Source organism: Odocoileus virginianus, chromosome 3 (assembly GCF_023699985.2).
Source record: "Odocoileus virginianus isolate 20LAN1187 ecotype Illinois chromosome 3, Ovbor_1.2, whole genome shotgun sequence".
In the NCBI taxonomy this organism is placed as follows: Eukaryota; Metazoa; Chordata; class Mammalia; order Artiodactyla; family Cervidae; genus Odocoileus; species Odocoileus virginianus.
In genome coordinates, this window is record NC_069676.1 from 56,160,467 (window position 1) to 56,177,950 (window position 17,484).

Consider the following 17,484-nt stretch of genomic DNA (forward strand, 5'->3'; position numbering starts at 1 on the left):
TTTCTTAGACATAAAAATGCTTAAAATCTCAGGTGCTCTCACTTCTTGAAAAATTTGAACTTGAAGTGCCAGTGATTTTTTTTTTTCTATATTGCCTCTGATTTTAGCATATTGCAGAAAACGAAGTGGTTGTCTACCCAAAAAAAGATCCTTACCTACATTTGATATTGTCTCCACTTTGCTCCCCAAGTTTCTTTCCCATTCTACTTCATTGTTTCCACAGAATGTCATCCTTGCTTCTATTTGCTGAATTTGATCTACCACACTTCTTGAAGCTTTTGATGGTCCTCTCAGATGAGGTCCCAGGCCCTACCCCTGCTCTTCATTTTCATAATAAGCCTGCTGGGGATTCTGGATTTTCTGATAGTGTTAGCATATTTTGATCAGTATTCATTTAATGATAACTGCTGTTGGGAGGCTTGTTCACAGCATTTTCTGGAATGTATTTAAAATTGGGAACTCAATCCTTTGGGTTTGAATGCATGTCAGTTCACTATTCAAACTTTTTCCCACATGACAGTAGTCAGACATGCAAGAACATTTACACCATCAGTGTGTTTTTATTTTTGCAAGAATTGGTTTCTTACTCATGTAACTTATAACAAGTCTTTGTTAAAATCTCAGTGTCATACCAGGTGGCGTTTTTTCTTTGGATCTAATTTGCATTGTAACAACATGAGGGCTTTGTTGTTTTTGTTGTTCAGTTGCTGAGTCATGGGCAACTCTTTACAACCCCATGGAGTGCAGCATGCCAGGCTCCTCTGTCCTCCACTGTCTCCTGGAGTTTGGTCAAATTCATGTCCTGGAGTTTTGCTCAGATGCGTTGAGTCAGTGATACTGTCTAACCATCTGATCCTCTGCTGCCCCCTTGTTTTGCCTTCAGTCTTTCCCAGCATCAGGGTCTTTTTCAGTGAGGCGACTCTTTGCATCAGGTGGCCAAAATTATTACAGCTTTAGCATCAGTCCTTTCAGTTAATATTCAGAGTTGATTTTCTTTAGGATTGACTGGTTTGACCTCTTTGTAGTCCAAGGGATTCTCAAGAGTCTTCTGCACCACAGTTCAAAAGCATCAGCTCTTCAACACTTAGCCTTTATGGTTCACCTCTCATGTCTGTACATGGCTACTAGAAAAACCATAGTTTTGACTATATGGACATTTGTTGGCAAAGTGATGTCTCTACTTTTGAATACACTGTCTAGGTTTGTCATTGCTTTTCTTCCAAGGAGCAAGGATATTTTAATTTCAGGGTTGCAGTCACCATCCACAGTGATTTTGGAGCCCAAGAAAATAAAATCTGTCACTGCTTCCACTTTTTCCCCTTCTATTTGCCATGAAATGATGGGACTAGATGCCATGATCTTAGTTTTTTCAACGTTTGAGTTTCAAGTCAGCTTTTTCACTCTCTTTAACCCTCATTAAGAGGCTCTTTAGTTCCTCTTCACCTTTTTACCATTAGAGTGGTATCATCTGCATATCTGAGATTTCTCTCAGCAACCTTGATTTCTTAAGACAATCCAGATCAAACAATATGACTGTTGTTTTTCCTTTTTCAGTGAAGTTGCTAACATTCTCTGTTTCTACAAGTGTATATAGTAACTGAAAATTATTAGCTTTAGCTTAATTTTGTTAAGCTAATAATTTTAAGTTATTATATAGGAACTGAAAATATGTTACATATATTACTATATAGTAACTTAAAATTTTAAGTTAATAGTAATAGTTAAAGTTATTATTGGTAATTGGTGTTTTTTCTGAAGTCTTGTTTTTGTTCTTCCTAAAAGCTAAAAACTTGATGGAATTTGTGTAGTCATTTGATGATGACTATATTTTAGGTCCACTGAGAATTGTCTTTATAACCAGCTATTTCTCAGTAGTGTTTGCTTCCCGTCAACACACACTTTCATTTGAAAACACTTCACTTTTTGACTACTATTATCTTATGTTTTGCAACATAGCTTATTTCATAGTCTTCTTTATACTTAATAATCTCTTAGTTATCCTTTTATAAGTCATTCTTCATATTTGCTACAGTTCACCCATTTCTCCTTATATATGTACTTTCCTCTGTTACTCCAAAGTTAGGTCTGGGATTCTCTGTATGAGAATGGCTGCCAGGTGCCTCTAACAAACATGGAGAGATTACAGGTCACTGCTTACACTCTGTCACTTTATCTCTTGCCTCTCAGCCATTTAGATTTTGAAACATCTTTCCAGGAGGTTGGGGTGGCTCCTGGTAAAACTTACATCAGTTCTTTGTTCCAGAGATTCTGGCAAAATATAGAAATATCACCTTTGTCCCCATACGTTTATGGTAAAAGTGGCAGTGCCAGGTTGGGGAAATGGATGTGCTGAAAAGTAGATGCTGTGTACTAGGAATGTAAGAAAAGTGATCCAAGGATGAATACTTAGAGAGGGGTCCTTTGTTTACGTGGATTCATGATTTCAGAGCTTTGTGGGAAGGTTGGGGTGTAAAATTCATTCCGATTCAGGAGAAGTATAGAATAGTCTTCAGTGTTGGGACTTTGGAAAGAAGGAATGAGATGGAATTTTATTACTCATGGGACCTGGGGCAAATCATTTCTTGCCTTCAAATCATCCAATAAAAAAGTAGAAAACGGTCTTATATCCATTTGACAAGTGAGAAAACATGGACTTTTATAATCTCTTACACTTAGAAAGCATTCAGTAGGGCTTCCCTGGTGGCTCAGTGGTAAAGAGCCAGTGCAGGGGATGTGGGTTCAATCCCTGGTCCAGGAAGATCCCACATGCCTCTGAGCAACTAAGTCTGTGTGCCACAACTACTGAGCCAGCACTCTGGAGCCCTCGAGCCACAACTGCTGGAGCCCAAGTGCCCTAGAGCCTGTGCTGAACGGGAAGCTACCGCGATGAGAAGCCCATGGACCGCAACAAAGAGGAGTCCTCACTCAGAGTAGTTCAAAGCACCATAACAAAGAGTAGCTCACCACAACTAGAGAAAGCCTGTGTGCAGCAAGAAGACCCAGTGCAGCCATAAGTAAAATACATAAATCTCAAAAAAAAAAAAAAGTTCAGTAACTGGTAGCTTTTACTTCTAGCTGACCTCTGGCTGAAGGAAAAAGAATCTAAGTCCTAGGTGATGTGATCAGGGTTCTGAAGAAGTGTGACAATCAGGAGACCCTAAAAATAGGAACAGGTCTGAAAGGAATGAATGTAAGACATGGATTTATCATGTTAGGCTGCAGCAGTAATGCTGGAAACACCCACTTGGGATGAATTCAAGATGAACCTGATCATAGGGAAAAGGCAAATTATAGTTCACAGGGCAAGAACAAAGTCTTTACCAGGCGTATTCCTATTTTTCCTATTGTTTCTGACTTTTTCTCACTAGTATTAGTTCTTTTTGTATTCTAAATACATAAATTAGAATTTATGTATTTTAAATTCTTCCAGTTCAGTTGCTCAGTTGGGTTCAACTCTTTGCAACCCCATGAACCACAGCACACCAGGCCTCCCTGTCCATCACCAATTCCCAGAGTTTACTCAATTTCATGTCCATTGAGTCAGTGATGCCATCCAACCATCTCATCCTCTGTTGTCCCCTTTTCTTCCCACCTTCAATCTTTCCCAGCATCAGGGTCTTTTCAATGAGTTAGTTCTTCACACCAGGTGGCCAAAGTATTGGAGTTTCAGCTTCAACATCAGTCCTTCCAATGAACATCCAGGACTGATCTCCTTTAGGATGGACTGGTTGGATCTCCTTGCAGTCCAAGGGCCTCTCAAGAGTCTTCTCCAACACCACAGTTCAAAAAGTATCAATTTTCTCAGCAAAATTATGAAGAATTGGTTAAGGTGAAATGTCCAAGAATGGCAGTAAATACAAAAAACAGGGACCCTAGGAGCAAGACCATGAATTATATGGAAAGAGAAATTTAAAAGAGTTGGGAGTAAATCCCAGTAATGGGCAGGACAGCTTCACCAGAGCAACAGTGTTTTCTTTGTAGTTTGTGTCAGTTTTGATTGCTGGGATTGTGAGAGACATTTATTGGTTTCCTATATCCCAGTATTATGATGGAAATATCCCAGTATTATACATTGAAAGTGTAACTGTAAACTAACGAGGCAGAGTCTAGTTTTCCTTCAGATTGCTCGTAGTAAAGTGGACCATCCTATAGAGTAAAGATCAGGCAGGTGGCAGGAATAATAATAGGAAGCAAGGGACACAGTGTGATATCCAGTGGCATAATCTAGACTGGCGGATCATTTTTTACTAAACCCAGCCCCTACTCTCTGACAAGACAGTAGACCCTAAAGCCCAAGGACAGAGAGAATGGATATGTGTGTTTGAGTTAAAGTCCACTCTCTAAGTTATAAATATTTACTAACCAATACTGTAGATCTAAAAATGGATCCAAATTCTCAAAATTCACTCTTCTCTGCACATGGCCACACCTGATTTGAAAAACATTATCCTTATAGAGTGAAAGAGTTACATTTTAAATAATTACTTTGGCTGTGTCTAAATTGGGTCTAAATTGTTGTTCATGGCATCATGAGAGATCTTTCAGTGCATCACACAGACTCTGCTGTTGTGGCGTGTGGGTTTAGTTGCTCCATGGCTTGTAGGATCTTCTTTCCCCAACCAGGGATCAAAGCCACATCCATTGCATTGCAGGGTGGATTCTTTACCACTGGGCCACCAGGGAAGTCCCAGAGAGTTACATTTTGAAGATTTTATTTTTCTTTTTAAAAGCTAATAAAACTTCACCATAAGTGTAAACCAGTACAATGTATCCATCAGTTTTGCTTTAAGACTTTACATTCTTTTTTTCCTTTCCTAGACTATTGAAAATAATCTGCTAGCTATCCCTTAACTGTTTTTTTTTTTCATTTATTTTTATTAGTTGGAGGCTAATTACTTTACAGTATTGTAGTGGTTTTTGTCATACATTGACATGAATCAGCCATGGATTTACATGTATTCCCCATCCCAATCCCCCCCTCTCACCTCCCTCTCTGCCCGCTCCCTCTGGGTCTTCCCAGTGCACCAGGCCCGAGCACTTGTCTCATGCATCCAACCTGGGCTGGTGATCTGTTTCACCCTAGATAATATACATGTTTCAATGCTGTTCTCTCGAAACATCCCACCCTCGCCTTCTCCCACAGAGTCCAAAAGTCTGTTCTGTACATCTGTATCTCTTTTTCTGTTTTGCATATAGGGTTATCGTTACCATCTTTCTAAATTCCATATATATGTGTTAGTATACTGTAATGGTCTTTATCTTTCTGGCTTACTTCACTCCCTTAACTTTTAACATAAATTTTTATTTTGCAAAATAAAGGCTACTGTTTGTACAGAATACCTAACCTAAGATTGTATCTGAACCTGACGATGGACAGATGAAGCAGGATGATCATAGAGAGTAATCATACTGGATGTTAAAGAGTTGACAATTTAAGTTGTCAAGATTCCATGACACTTAAGAATCTTTTTTGTTTTTTAAATCTCTTTCTAGGCAGAATGGCTAATGCAGATCTGGTGAAGTATGGTTTGGCTGATGTGGTGGAAAATCCTGGTATTATCACTGATATAGGGATGAAGGCAGTCAATGAAGTTTTCTCCTGTATCAAATATCTGGCAATTTATAATTGCCCCCATCTACATAACCCATACAATTGGATCTCAGGTACTGTATCTTAAATACAGCTATATTTTATTGATGTCAAAATAATACATATCTTTGTTTTCTTTATGGAATTAATTAACATTCCTCATGTAAAATGTAGATTTTTATATAGATTGTTCATAGAGGCTCTGGGAGCCTTTGATAACTGAGTTGGAAATACTTTCAATGCCTCTTTGAACTCCTGAGATTCTCTGCCTAGAAATTCGCACTGTCGAGATAATAGATTCAGTCGCGCTAATTATTATGTGTTTTTCTTTGGGCCGGGCACGTAAAATTAAGCTTAGGAATTGTCGTCTGGGATATTATGGTTGTTTTCTCTGTGTTACCTTAAAATGGCATATCATCTGAACAAAGTAGGTATGTATTTTAAAAACTTGAATTAGGTGACATACTAAACATGTAGTGAAATTTTCTATTACCTTAAAATTTTAGGCTACTTCAGATGATATCTCCCTGGCCTGATCCCTTGGGTACAGAAGTGTGATTTTTGCACTTGGTATTTTTCCTTATGAGAGGAGTTTTATTCCCCCCGCCCCCCTAAGGGAGTAATGCTGTTTATTTTTTTTAAGGCACTTCCTAAATATCTAAATTCACAAGCCTTTAATAAAGTTAGAGCTAGAGACGTTTCATTTTGACATCCTCATACCAAACCAGGCCCTCTGACTGACAGCTGCAAACCACCACTGACAGCTGTCTGAGCCACCACACAGGGATGCTACAGCTCCACACAAAACCCACCTCCAGACATGTTGCAAGGCTCCTGAGCCTCTGCTGAGATCACTCATTAGAGTGGCCATGTCTCACCCATGAGAAGAAGTTCTACCCCTTGCCCAGCTGCACCAGAAAGCTATTGGAAAGTACAAATTTTAGGTTGTAGCCGGCATAGATCACTTTAAAAAAATAACATTTATTGGGTTTTTGGTTTGTTTGTTTTCTTAAATACAGAAGAGTATAAAGAAGAAAATAAAAAATGGCCTATAATCACATCACTCAGAACTCCTGTTAACACTTAAAAACTAAAAGTAATACATGCACTTGATAAACAGTATCAAACAGTACAGAAAGGTACAAAATGAAAGGCCTCCTCTTCTCAAAGGTAACCACCATCAATGGTTTCTCGTATATTCTTCTGGACAGGTTATTTTGTGCATTTGCAGCCTATACATGTATAGCATTTAAAAATGATTTATGTATACATAAGGACCTTACTATGTATATACATTGTCCTGTAACTTGTATTTTGCACTGAGAATTTTTGGAGAGCTTTCCATATTAGCAAGCTTATTCAGTTCTTCATTCTTTTAGTAGCTACGTAATGTTTTATTAAAGGAATACACCAACATTTCTTTTAACTAGTGTCCTGTAGTTAAATAGGCATGTAGGTTTTAAGTGAATCACATTTAAACAAAGACAGACTTACTTTTAAGTTAACGATTTCTAGTCCATCTGGTTCTCATGAAATTGGGTAAGGAGACATCATAGAGTCATTAAGTATTAGAGATCATGAAATAAGATAAAATTTACACAAAGAAAATGGGTTGGAAAGTCTTTGTGACCTATGGCAAAATTCATGAGTAATGGAGAAAGTGTTAGTTACGTATTTTCTCTGGCCATGTCATTTCTTCAACAGACCACTCAAGGTGGACTCGATTGGTTGATATCAACTTAGTGCGTTGCCATGCTTTGAAGCTGGACTCCTTCGGCCAGTTTATTGAATTATTGCCTAGCTTGGAGTTTATTTCACTGGACCAGATGTTTCGTGAACCGCCCAAAGTAAGTCACATTTGAAAGAGTTTTTTACTCAAGAAAACAACCTAAGTAATTTTTTCCCTAATGATATGCCTTTACAAATGATATAATTTGACTTTTACTGCTAGCCTCCGTGAAGGAAGGCATAAAGGTTATAATAATGAATGGCCACAGGTTCTTGTGAGTGAGTACTAAGGGGTTTCCAGATAAAGGAAAAAGTAAGTGGAAAGCTGTCTCCATCAGGTTTATAAAGTTAATGTAAGAGCAAAAGTGGAAATTTGAGCTAAAGCAAAAATTATTACTTAGAGGAGTTAGTTGAAAGATTAGATCTCTAACTAGCAACCCAACATCTAAGTAAGGATTAGGAACTTATTTTGGATGTTTTCTTTTGCTGCTACTTTTGCTATTCAGTTAGATATCTGGGGAAATCTGAAGTTGCCCAGTTGTACAAAATGTTATTTTAAAACTTCTTAATGTATGTAGAAACTTAACTTATTGCAGTAGAAACTTAATGTTTCAACGAATTAGGTTCTCGTCAATTCTTAATGGTTATACCCTCACTGTTGAAGCAGTGCCGTATAGTAGGGAAAGCTCAGGGTTTGAGGACAAATTATTGGATTTCAAGTCTCAGCTCTACCACATACTGGTCATGCACTGTTGGGCAGATCCCTTCCCATTGTGCATGTCATCATCTGTAAATCAAGACTAATAACTTTGTCTTGCTTGAGGTGTTGTGGACCTTAAATGAGGTTCTTTATGAATAGGTGAAAGTATTTCATAAAGTGCTATATAAGTATTCTATGTAAAGATGAAATGAAGGAATATTAAAACTGCATTGTTTTATTCCAACCCAAATTAATAAGCATGTGGTTTCGTCTTGCTTCAGGGCTGTGCTCGGGTTGGTCTGAGTGCAGGCACAGGAATTGGGGTTTCCTCGGCCCTTGTTAGCAATCAGAACTCCAACAATGACAATGATAATAATGCCCAGAATAATGCCAACATCCACGACAACAATCACCATCACCCAGATGACTCAGATGAGGAGAATGACTTCCGGCAAGACTTACAGCCAGGAGAGCAGCAGTTTGCAGCCGACGGTAACCCAGATCTTTTGTGAGCTCCAGATAGAGATGATTTTTACTTTGGGTCATGTTTCTCTGACTCTGTTCTGTTCCCTTCTCCCCCATTTCAGTTTTCACTTTACACATTGGGGAACCTTGCTAACAAAGCAGCTGATGGGGTGGATGGAGTTTGCCTGTCTGCTTGCTTGTTTCAAAGTTGTCTTCATGATGCCTCTTGTCCATAGAATCTATTGGAGGTACTTACAGAAAGGGAAGGACTCAGATGCCATGACAGTTAGGGTGCAGTGAGCCTTAGAAGCCTTAAGATTTAGCTGTCAGGATTTGGGTGAAGAAGCATCTTTCAGTATCTTGCTAAACAATAGGCATTCTTTCTCATCATTGAACTTGAATGTGGAGATCATTTTTGGATGTACCAAGAACTGGAAAAATGAATACCAGACATGTGCTAGATATTGTGTTGGAAACTCTTCACATACCTCTCACCATTAAGTCTTCAAAACCACCCAGAAAATTAAGCACATGAACTAATAAGGACCTATGGGATTTCACTTATGTAACTGCCCATCCACTTCTTTGATACTGACTGAACTCCTGCTCTCTGCCACCCCATTTGTTACTAGGCTTCATCTGCCCATATTGATGAGTGAGAATGGAGTGAAATTGTTTCCTTACAGATGTTCCAGTTTCTCAGTTGACACTTAAGAACTGGAAAAGGAATCTAGCCACTTTTTTAGTTGTTGCCCCTTCACTTATTCTCTTGGGCAGAGTAATTAATGAAAATAGGGTGCCCTGGTGTGTTTATTACTTTCATAATGAAAGTATTCTGTGTATAATTTCCTTTAGGATCACTCTGTATATGCAGGTCCTGACCTAAGACTCATTTGTAGGCTTTGTCTTCACTTGCCTACCCTATATGCTCTCTCTATAGAGAACTCTCCATTCTGGCTCTTGGCAAAGTCACCAGTGGCTCTTTTATAAAGGCTAGTGATCTTTTCTCCACTTGTATCTTCTCTGACATCTCATCTCAGCTGCATTTGTCACTGTTGTCTACTTCTATCTTCCTAAGGTATTTGCTTCTCTTGGCCTTTCTGAAACCATTTTCCTGATTTTTCCTCCTGTCTCACTGGACTTGCCTCCTCGGGTTCCTTCACTTGTTCCACCTCCTCTCCTCTACTCTTGTCCTTGCTTTCCCTTTTTCTTTCTATAAGCTTATCCAGTCTCATGCCTTCAGTACCAGCTATATACTATTGAATTCTAAACCTTTATTTTCAGCTTTGATATTTCTGTTTTTTAAAGTAATTGCAGTTATATCCAACTTCATACTTCTGATTTCCACAGGAGTACTTTTAGGCATTTCAAACTGGCTAAATCTCTCCTAAAACACAAAAACAAAAGTGCAGAGCTAGCAAGTGCTAAGGGTTAAGGAGTAGAGTGTGGAGTCAGCTGTTGTTTCTTTGCCTTCTTGCCCTTGCGTGCTATCACAAGGATCTGGACTTCAGAGAACACCAACTGTCTGTAGGAAACTGGTGCAGCTCTTGAAGTGCAACACTCCCCAAATCCTATGAACCCAGTTGTGTTTGGAGTTGATGTACTAGACAGAGTATAGACTCCACTAGAAAGTTACATGGCCTTTGGCTTCTCGGTATAGAATGGGGGATGCCTTTCATTGTTAAGTCATATATGATGCAACATGAACCAAAACATATGCAAGAATACTGTATTCGATTTAAGAGAGAACAATGAACCTTAAATCTACTGACATTTGAAATTAAGGTTCAATAGATATGAGATATAATTACAAAACAAATAACTTGAGGTACCGTATTTGTCAAATGTGTTTTCTTCAAATGCTGAGAAGTAAAGGAATTAGTGACAAAAATGCCAAGATTGAGGAACTCAACAGCTTCAGCAGAGGAAACCTAAGAATACCAAAGATGGTGGCAGGATTTTAGAAAGTGAATATTGCCATGAAACATTAGGCTCCATGGGTCTTTCCAACTTCATGTTGTATTTATGTGTATTTATTATTACATACATGTCAGGTTAATTCTTTTAAATAAAAAATAAGGATGTGGGGAATTCCCTGGCAGTCTAGTGGTGAGGACTCTGTGCTTTCATTGCCATGGCCCAGGTTCCATCCCTGGATGGCACCCACAAGCCCCAAGGCACAGCCGAAAAAAAAAAGACCTGAAGAAAGGGCATGTGGTTCTTGATCAAAACTAGAAGTGCAAAGAATTCAAATAAAAGAAACAACAGAAAAAAAAAATAACGTAAAGAGTGGTATAGGGATTAAAAATAAAAGGGATCATGAGGAATGAATGTTAGTTGAAATGACTAATATTGATGCTTGTACTCCTTAAGTACCAACATAACAATATTTTAAACATTAGTTTGAAATTGATGTTCACATGTCGACTTTACTTACTGTAGAATTTTAGAACTTTTCATGCATCAACTTTTGGGTTAGTGCTAGAATGAAGTAGATTCATTCACTCTGCTGCTGTGTTGTATTTAACTGAATCAGCTTGCATGAAGTAATTGCCTGTCAAAGAAGGGCACTGTAAAATTTTAAAGGCCATTTAATTTATATAAGTTAAGTGTCTTTGCTAATAAACCACTGAAATAAAATATGGTGTTTTTTTAGTGAATATTATCATGAAAGTAATAGACTCCAACAGAAGTATGTTTTCATTGTTATACAGAGTACTGTTTAATTTACCAAGATTCAATAATTTGGTTACGGATATTATCATCTTAGATTTGCACTTCCAAAACTGTTAAGATTTAGAATGCTTTATTGTGAACTCCTTATGTTAACTGAAAATATCAATTCATTACCTTCATTTTGCAGCACTGTAAAACAGGAGGAGATATCCGTATTTTTTAACAATTCTCATTGTCTAACAATATTGCCATCTGTCAAAATCATGCTTCTGTAATTGCTAAAGCATTTTGCCAAGTTATTTAGATATAACTACTTTTGAAGTAATTATAATTGTAAAGCATAGTTTTATTTATACATCATTAACTGTTTTTCTATCTGAATTTAAAATAAATCCCATGTGCTTACTGCTTTCAAAAGTGGGGTGCCACTCATTCCCTCACCACCACCCCTGAAAATTAACCACTAAGTGAAACTGCTCTGCAGCATTTATTTTGGACAGTGGTTCTCAAATTTATATGTAAAAGAGACCAGTTAATGTATCTGTAAAAACAGCTCAGTTCCATCAAGGTTTGTGATTATATTAGGTAACAGGATTTTTTTAAATAACTGAAACAACATTTAACCTGAACAGAATGTTTGGTAAGCATTGATATATGATTAAAAGATAGCTTACATAGTTTCTGTAAGTTAAAATTTGTTCCGAAAAAGATGTACTTCCCAATGATAAAATACTTTGAAACAAAAAAATCAAAACCAAGAATCACTTGCAACTTCCCTAGCCCCAAAGTACCATTATCTCCTTTAATTACCAAAGACATCTATTGAGATATTATCCTTTCTTCTCTTTTTTTAAAATTATTTATTTTAATTGGAAGCTAATTGCATTACAATATTGTAGTGGCTTTTGCCATATATTGACATGACTCAGATGGGTATACATGTGTCCCCCATCCTGAACCCCCTTGCCCCCTCCCTCCCTCCCCCTCCCATCCATCAGGGTTGTCCCAGGGCACTGGCTTTGAGTGCCCTGTCTCATCCATCGAACGTGAACTGGCAATCTGTTTCACATATGGTGATAGACAGGTTTCATTGCTATTCTCTCAAATCATCCCACCTTTGGTTTCCCCCAGACTCCAAAAGTCTGTTCATTATATCTCTGTCTCTTTTGCTTCTCACATATAGGGTCATTGTTATCATCTTTCTAAATTCCATATATATGTGTTAATATATTGTATTGGTGTTTTTCTTTCTGACTTCATTCTGTATAATAGGCTCCAGTTTCAACCACCTCATTAGAACTGATTCAAATGTGTTCTTCTTAATAGCTGAGTAATATTCTATTGTGTATATTTACCACAGCATTCTTATCCATTCTCTGCCAGTGGACATTTAGGATGCTTCCATGTCCTAGCTATTATAAACAGTGCTGCAGTGAACATTGGGGTACATGTGTCTCTTTCAGTTTTGGTTTCCTCAGTGTGTATGCCCAGCAGTGGGATTGCTGGGTCATATGGCAGTTCTATTTGCAGTTTTTTAAGGAATCGCCACACTGTTCTCCATAGTGGCTGTACTAGTTTGCATTCCCACCAGTAGTATTAGAGGGTTCCCTTTTCTCCACACCTTTTCTGGCATTTATTGTATGTAGACTTTTGATGGCAGCCATTCTGATCGGTGTAAGATGGTATCTCTTTGTGGTTTTGATTTGCATTTCTCTGATAATGAGTGATGTTGAGCAGCTTTTCATGTGTTGGTTAGCCGTCTATATGTCTTCTTTGGAGAAATGTCTGTTTAGTTCTTTGGCCCATTTTTTGATTGGGTTGTTTAATTTTCTGATATTGAGCTGCATGAGCTGCTTATATATTTTTGAGGTTAATTCTTTGTCAATTGCTTGCTTTACTGTTATTTTCTCCCATTCTGAAGTCTGTCTTTTCACCTTGCTAATAGTTTCCTTTGTTGTGCAAAAGCTTTTAAGTTTAATTAGGTCCCATTTGTTTATTTTTGCTTAAATTTCCATTACTCTGTGAGATGGGTCATAGAGAATCCTGCTTTGATTTATGTCAGAGAGTGTTTTTCCTACATTTTCCTGTAGGAGTTTTATAGTTTCTGGTCTTAAATTTAGATCTTTAATCCATTTTGAGTTTATTTTTGTGTGTGGTGTTAGAAAGTATTCTAGTTTCATTCTTCTACAGGTGGTTGACCAGTTTTCACAGCACCACTTGTTAAAGAGATTGTTTTTACTCAATTGTATATTCTTGCCTCCTTTGTCAAAGATAAGGTGTCCATAGGTGCGTGGATTTATCTCTGGGCTTTCTATTTTGTTCCATTGATCTATATTTCTGTCTTTGTGTCAGTACCATACTGTCTTGATGACTGTAGCTTTGTAGTGTAGTCTGAAGTCAGGCAGGTTGATTCCTCCAGTTGCATTCTTCTTTCTCAAGATTGCTTTGGCTATTTGACATTTTTTGTATTTCCATACAAATTGTGAAATTATTTGTTCTAGTTCTGTGAAAAATACCGTTGGTAGGTTGATAGGGATTACGTTGAATCTATAGATTGCTTTGGGTTTATCCTTATTTTCACTACATTGATTCTTCTGATCCATGAACATGGTATATTTCTCCAACTATTTGTGTCATCTTTGATTTCTTTCATCAGTGTTTTATAGTTTTCTATATATAGGTCTTTTATTCCTTTAGGTAGATTTATTCCTAAGTATTTTATTTTTTCGCTCACAATGGGGAATGAAATTGTTTCCTTAATTTCTGTTTCTGATTTCTCGTTGTTAGCGTATAGGAATGCAAGGGATTTCTGTGTGTTAATTTTATATCCTGCAACTTTACTATATTCATTGATTAGCTCTAATAATTTTCTGATGGTGCATTTAGGGTTTTCTTTGTAGAGGACCATGTTATCTGCAAACAGTGAGCATTTTACTTCTTCTTTTCTAATCTGGATTCCTCTTATTTCTTTTTCTTCTCTGATTGCTGTCGCTAAAACTTCCAAAACCATGTTGAGTAGTAGTGGTGAGAGTGAGCACCCTTGTCTTGTTCCTGACTTTAAGGGGAATGCTTTCAGTTTTTCTCCATTGAGGATAATGTTTGCTGTGGGTTTATCATATATGGCTTTTATTATGTTGAGGTATGTTCGTTCTCTGCCTGCTTTCTGGAGAGTTTTTTATCACAAATAGCTGTTGAATTTATCATATATGGCTTTTATTATGTTGAGTTATTTTCCTTCTGTGCCTGCTTTGTGGAGGGTTTTTATCTTCATCTATTGAGATAATCATATGGTTTTTATCTTTCATTTTGTTGATGTGGTGTATCACATTGATTGATTTGTGACTATTGAAGAATCCTTGCATCCCTGGGATAAAGCCCACTTGGTCATGATGTATGATATTTTTACTATGTTGTTGGATTCTGTTTGCTAGAATTTTTGCATCTGTGTTCATCAGTGATATTGTTCATCAGTGATAGTTTTCTTTTTTTGTGGCATCTTTGTCTGGTTTTGGTTTTAAGGTGAAGGTGGCCTCATAGAATGAGTTTGGCAGTTTACCTTCCTCTGCAATTTTCTGGAAGAGTTTGAGTAGATAGGTGTTAGCTCTTCTCTAAATTTTTGGTGGAATTCACCTGTGAAGCCATCTGGTCCTGGGCTTTTGTTTGTTGGAAGATTTTTGATTACAGTTTCAATTTCTGTGCTTGTGATGGGTCTGTTAAGATTTTCTGTTTCTTCCTGGTTCAGTTTTGGAAGGTTATACTTTTCTAAGAATTCATCCATATCTTCCAAGTTGTCCTTTTTATTGCCATATAGTTGATGATAGTAATCTCTTATGATCCTTTGTATTTGTGTTGTCTGTTGTGATTTCTCCATTTTCATTTCTAATTTTGATTTGATTCTTCTCCCTTTTTTTTTGATGAGTTTGGCTAATGGTTTGTCTATTTTATTTATCTCCTCAAAAGCCAGCTTTTAGTTTTGCTGATTTTTGCTATAGTCTCTTGTTTCTTTTTCATTTATTTCTGCCCTAATTTTTATTATTTCTTTCCTTCTACTAACTGGCATTCTTCATTTCTTCTTTTTCTAGTTGCTTTAGGTGTAAAGTTAGGTCATTTATTTGATTTTTCTCTTGTTTCTTGAGGTAAGCTTGTATTTCTATGAACCTTCTCCTTAGCACTGCTTTTACTGAATCCCAAAGGTTTTGGGTTGTCGTGTTTTCATTTTCATTTGTTTCTATGCATGTTTTGATTTCTTTTCTGATTTTTTCTCTTATATGTTGCTTATTCAGAAGTGTGTTGTTTAGCCTCCATATGTTTGTATTTTTAATAGTTTTTTTTCCTGTAGTTGACATCTAATCTTACTGCATTGTGATCAGAAAAGATGTTTGAAATGATTTCAATGTTTTTGAATTTACCAAGGCTAGATTTATGGCCCAGGATGTGATCTATCCTGGAGAATGTTCTGTGTGCACTTGAGAAGAAGGTGAAATTCATTGTTTTGGGGGTGAAATGTCTTACAGATACCAATTAGGTCTAACTGGTCCATTGTATCATTTAAAGTTTGTGTTTGCAAGTCTCCCACTATTAATGTGTTATTGTTAATTTCCCCTTTCATACTTGTTAGCATTTGCCTTACATGTTGTGGTGCTTCTATGTTGGGTGCATATATATTTATAATTGTTATATCTTCTTCTTGGGTTGACCCTTTGATCATTATGTAGTTTCCTTGTTTGTCTCTTTTCACAGACTTTATTTCAAAGTTTACTTTATCTGATATGAGTATTACTGCTCCTGCTTTCTTTCGGTCTCCATTTGCATGAAGTATCTTTTTCCAGTCCTTCATTTTCAGTCTGTGTGTGTCCCTTGTTTTGAGGTGGGTCTCTTGTAGACAGCATATATAGGGGTCTTGGTTTTGTATCCATTCAGCCAGTCTTTGTCTTTTGGTTGGGGCATTCAGCCCATTTACATTTAAAGTAATTATTAATAAGTATGATCCCATTCCCATTTACTTTGTTGTTTTGGGTTCGAGCTTATAATAAACCTTTTCTGTGTTTCCTGTCCAGAGAAGATCCTTTAGCATTTGTTGAAGAGCTGGTTTAGTGGTGCTGAATTCTCTCGGCTTTTGCTTGTCTGTAAAGCTTTTGATTTCTCCTCCACATTTGAATGAGATACTTGCTGGGTATAGTAATCTGGGTTGTAGGTTTTTCTCTTTCATCACTAGTATGTCCTGCCATTCCCTTCTGGCCTGAAGAGTTTCTATTGAAAGATCAGCTGTTATCCTTATGGGAATCCCCTTGCGTGTTATTTGTTGCTTTTCTGTTGCTGCTTTTAATATTTGTTTTTTGTGTTTGATCTTTGTTAATTTGCTTAATATGTGTCTTGGGGTGTTTCACCTTGGGTTTATCCTGTTTGGGACTCTCTGAGTTTCTTGGGCTTGGGTGGCTATTTCCTTCCCCATTTTAGGGAAGTTTTCAACTATTATCTCCTCAATATTTTTTCATGCCTTTTCCTTTTGTCTTCTTCTCAGACATCTGATTCAAATGTTAGAGCATTTAACATTGTCCCAGAAGTCTCTGAGGTTGTCCTCATTTCTTTTCATTCTTTTTTTTTGTCTCTGCTTCATTTATTTCCACCATTCTATCTTCCACCTCACTTATCCTATCTTCTGCCTCAGTTATTCTACTGTTAGTTCCCTCCAGAGTGCTTTTGATCTCAGTTATTGCATTATTCATTAATGATTTTTTTTTTATTTCTTCTAGGTCTTTGTTAAACATTGCTTGCCATCTTCTCAATCCTTGTCTCTAGTCTGTTTATCTGTAACTCCATTTTGTTTTCAAGATTTTGGATCATTTATACTATCATTATTCTGAATTCTTTTTCAGGTAGACTCCCTATTTCCTCCTCTTTTGTTTGGTTTGGTGGGCATTTATCATGTTCTTTTACCTGTTGAATATTTCTCTGCCTTTTCATTTTGTTTAGATTGCTGTGTTTGGGGTGGGCTTTCTGTAGGCTGGAAGTTTATGATTCCTCTTTATTGTGTAGCTTGCTCCCTGTGGGTGGGATTGGACTAGTGACTTGTCATGCTTTCCTGGTTAGGGGAGCTTGTGTCTGTGTTCTGGTGGGTAGAGCTGGATCTCTTTTCTCTAGAGTGCAGGGAAGTGTCCGGTAGTGAGTTTTGAGGTGTCTATGGATTTGGCAAGGCTTTTGGCAGCCTGTATTTTAATGCTCAGGGGTATGTTCTTGTGTTGCTAGAGAATTAGTGTGGTATGCCTTGCTCGAACTTGTTAGCTCTTGGGTGAAGCTTGGTTTTTAGTGTAGGTATGGAGGCTTT

The 17,484-nt window shown here is 37.3% G+C and overlaps 1 protein-coding gene across 8 annotated transcripts in view; it reads left to right on the plus strand.

The window, feature by feature from the left end:
- The window catches only part of FBXO38 (F-box protein 38), a 63,093-nt gene that overhangs the window by 23,983 nt on the left and 21,626 nt on the right, over positions 1-17,484 (plus strand). For all 8 annotated transcript variants that reach the window (XM_020897919.2, XM_020897924.2, XM_020897922.2 and 5 more), the window contains 3 exons: positions 5,494-5,664; positions 7,295-7,437; positions 8,300-8,510. In XM_020897919.2, the coding sequence (XP_020753578.1) occupies positions 5,494-5,664; positions 7,295-7,437; positions 8,300-8,510 (525 nt within the window). The remainder of the gene's footprint in view (positions 1-5,493; positions 5,665-7,294; positions 7,438-8,299; positions 8,511-17,484) is intronic.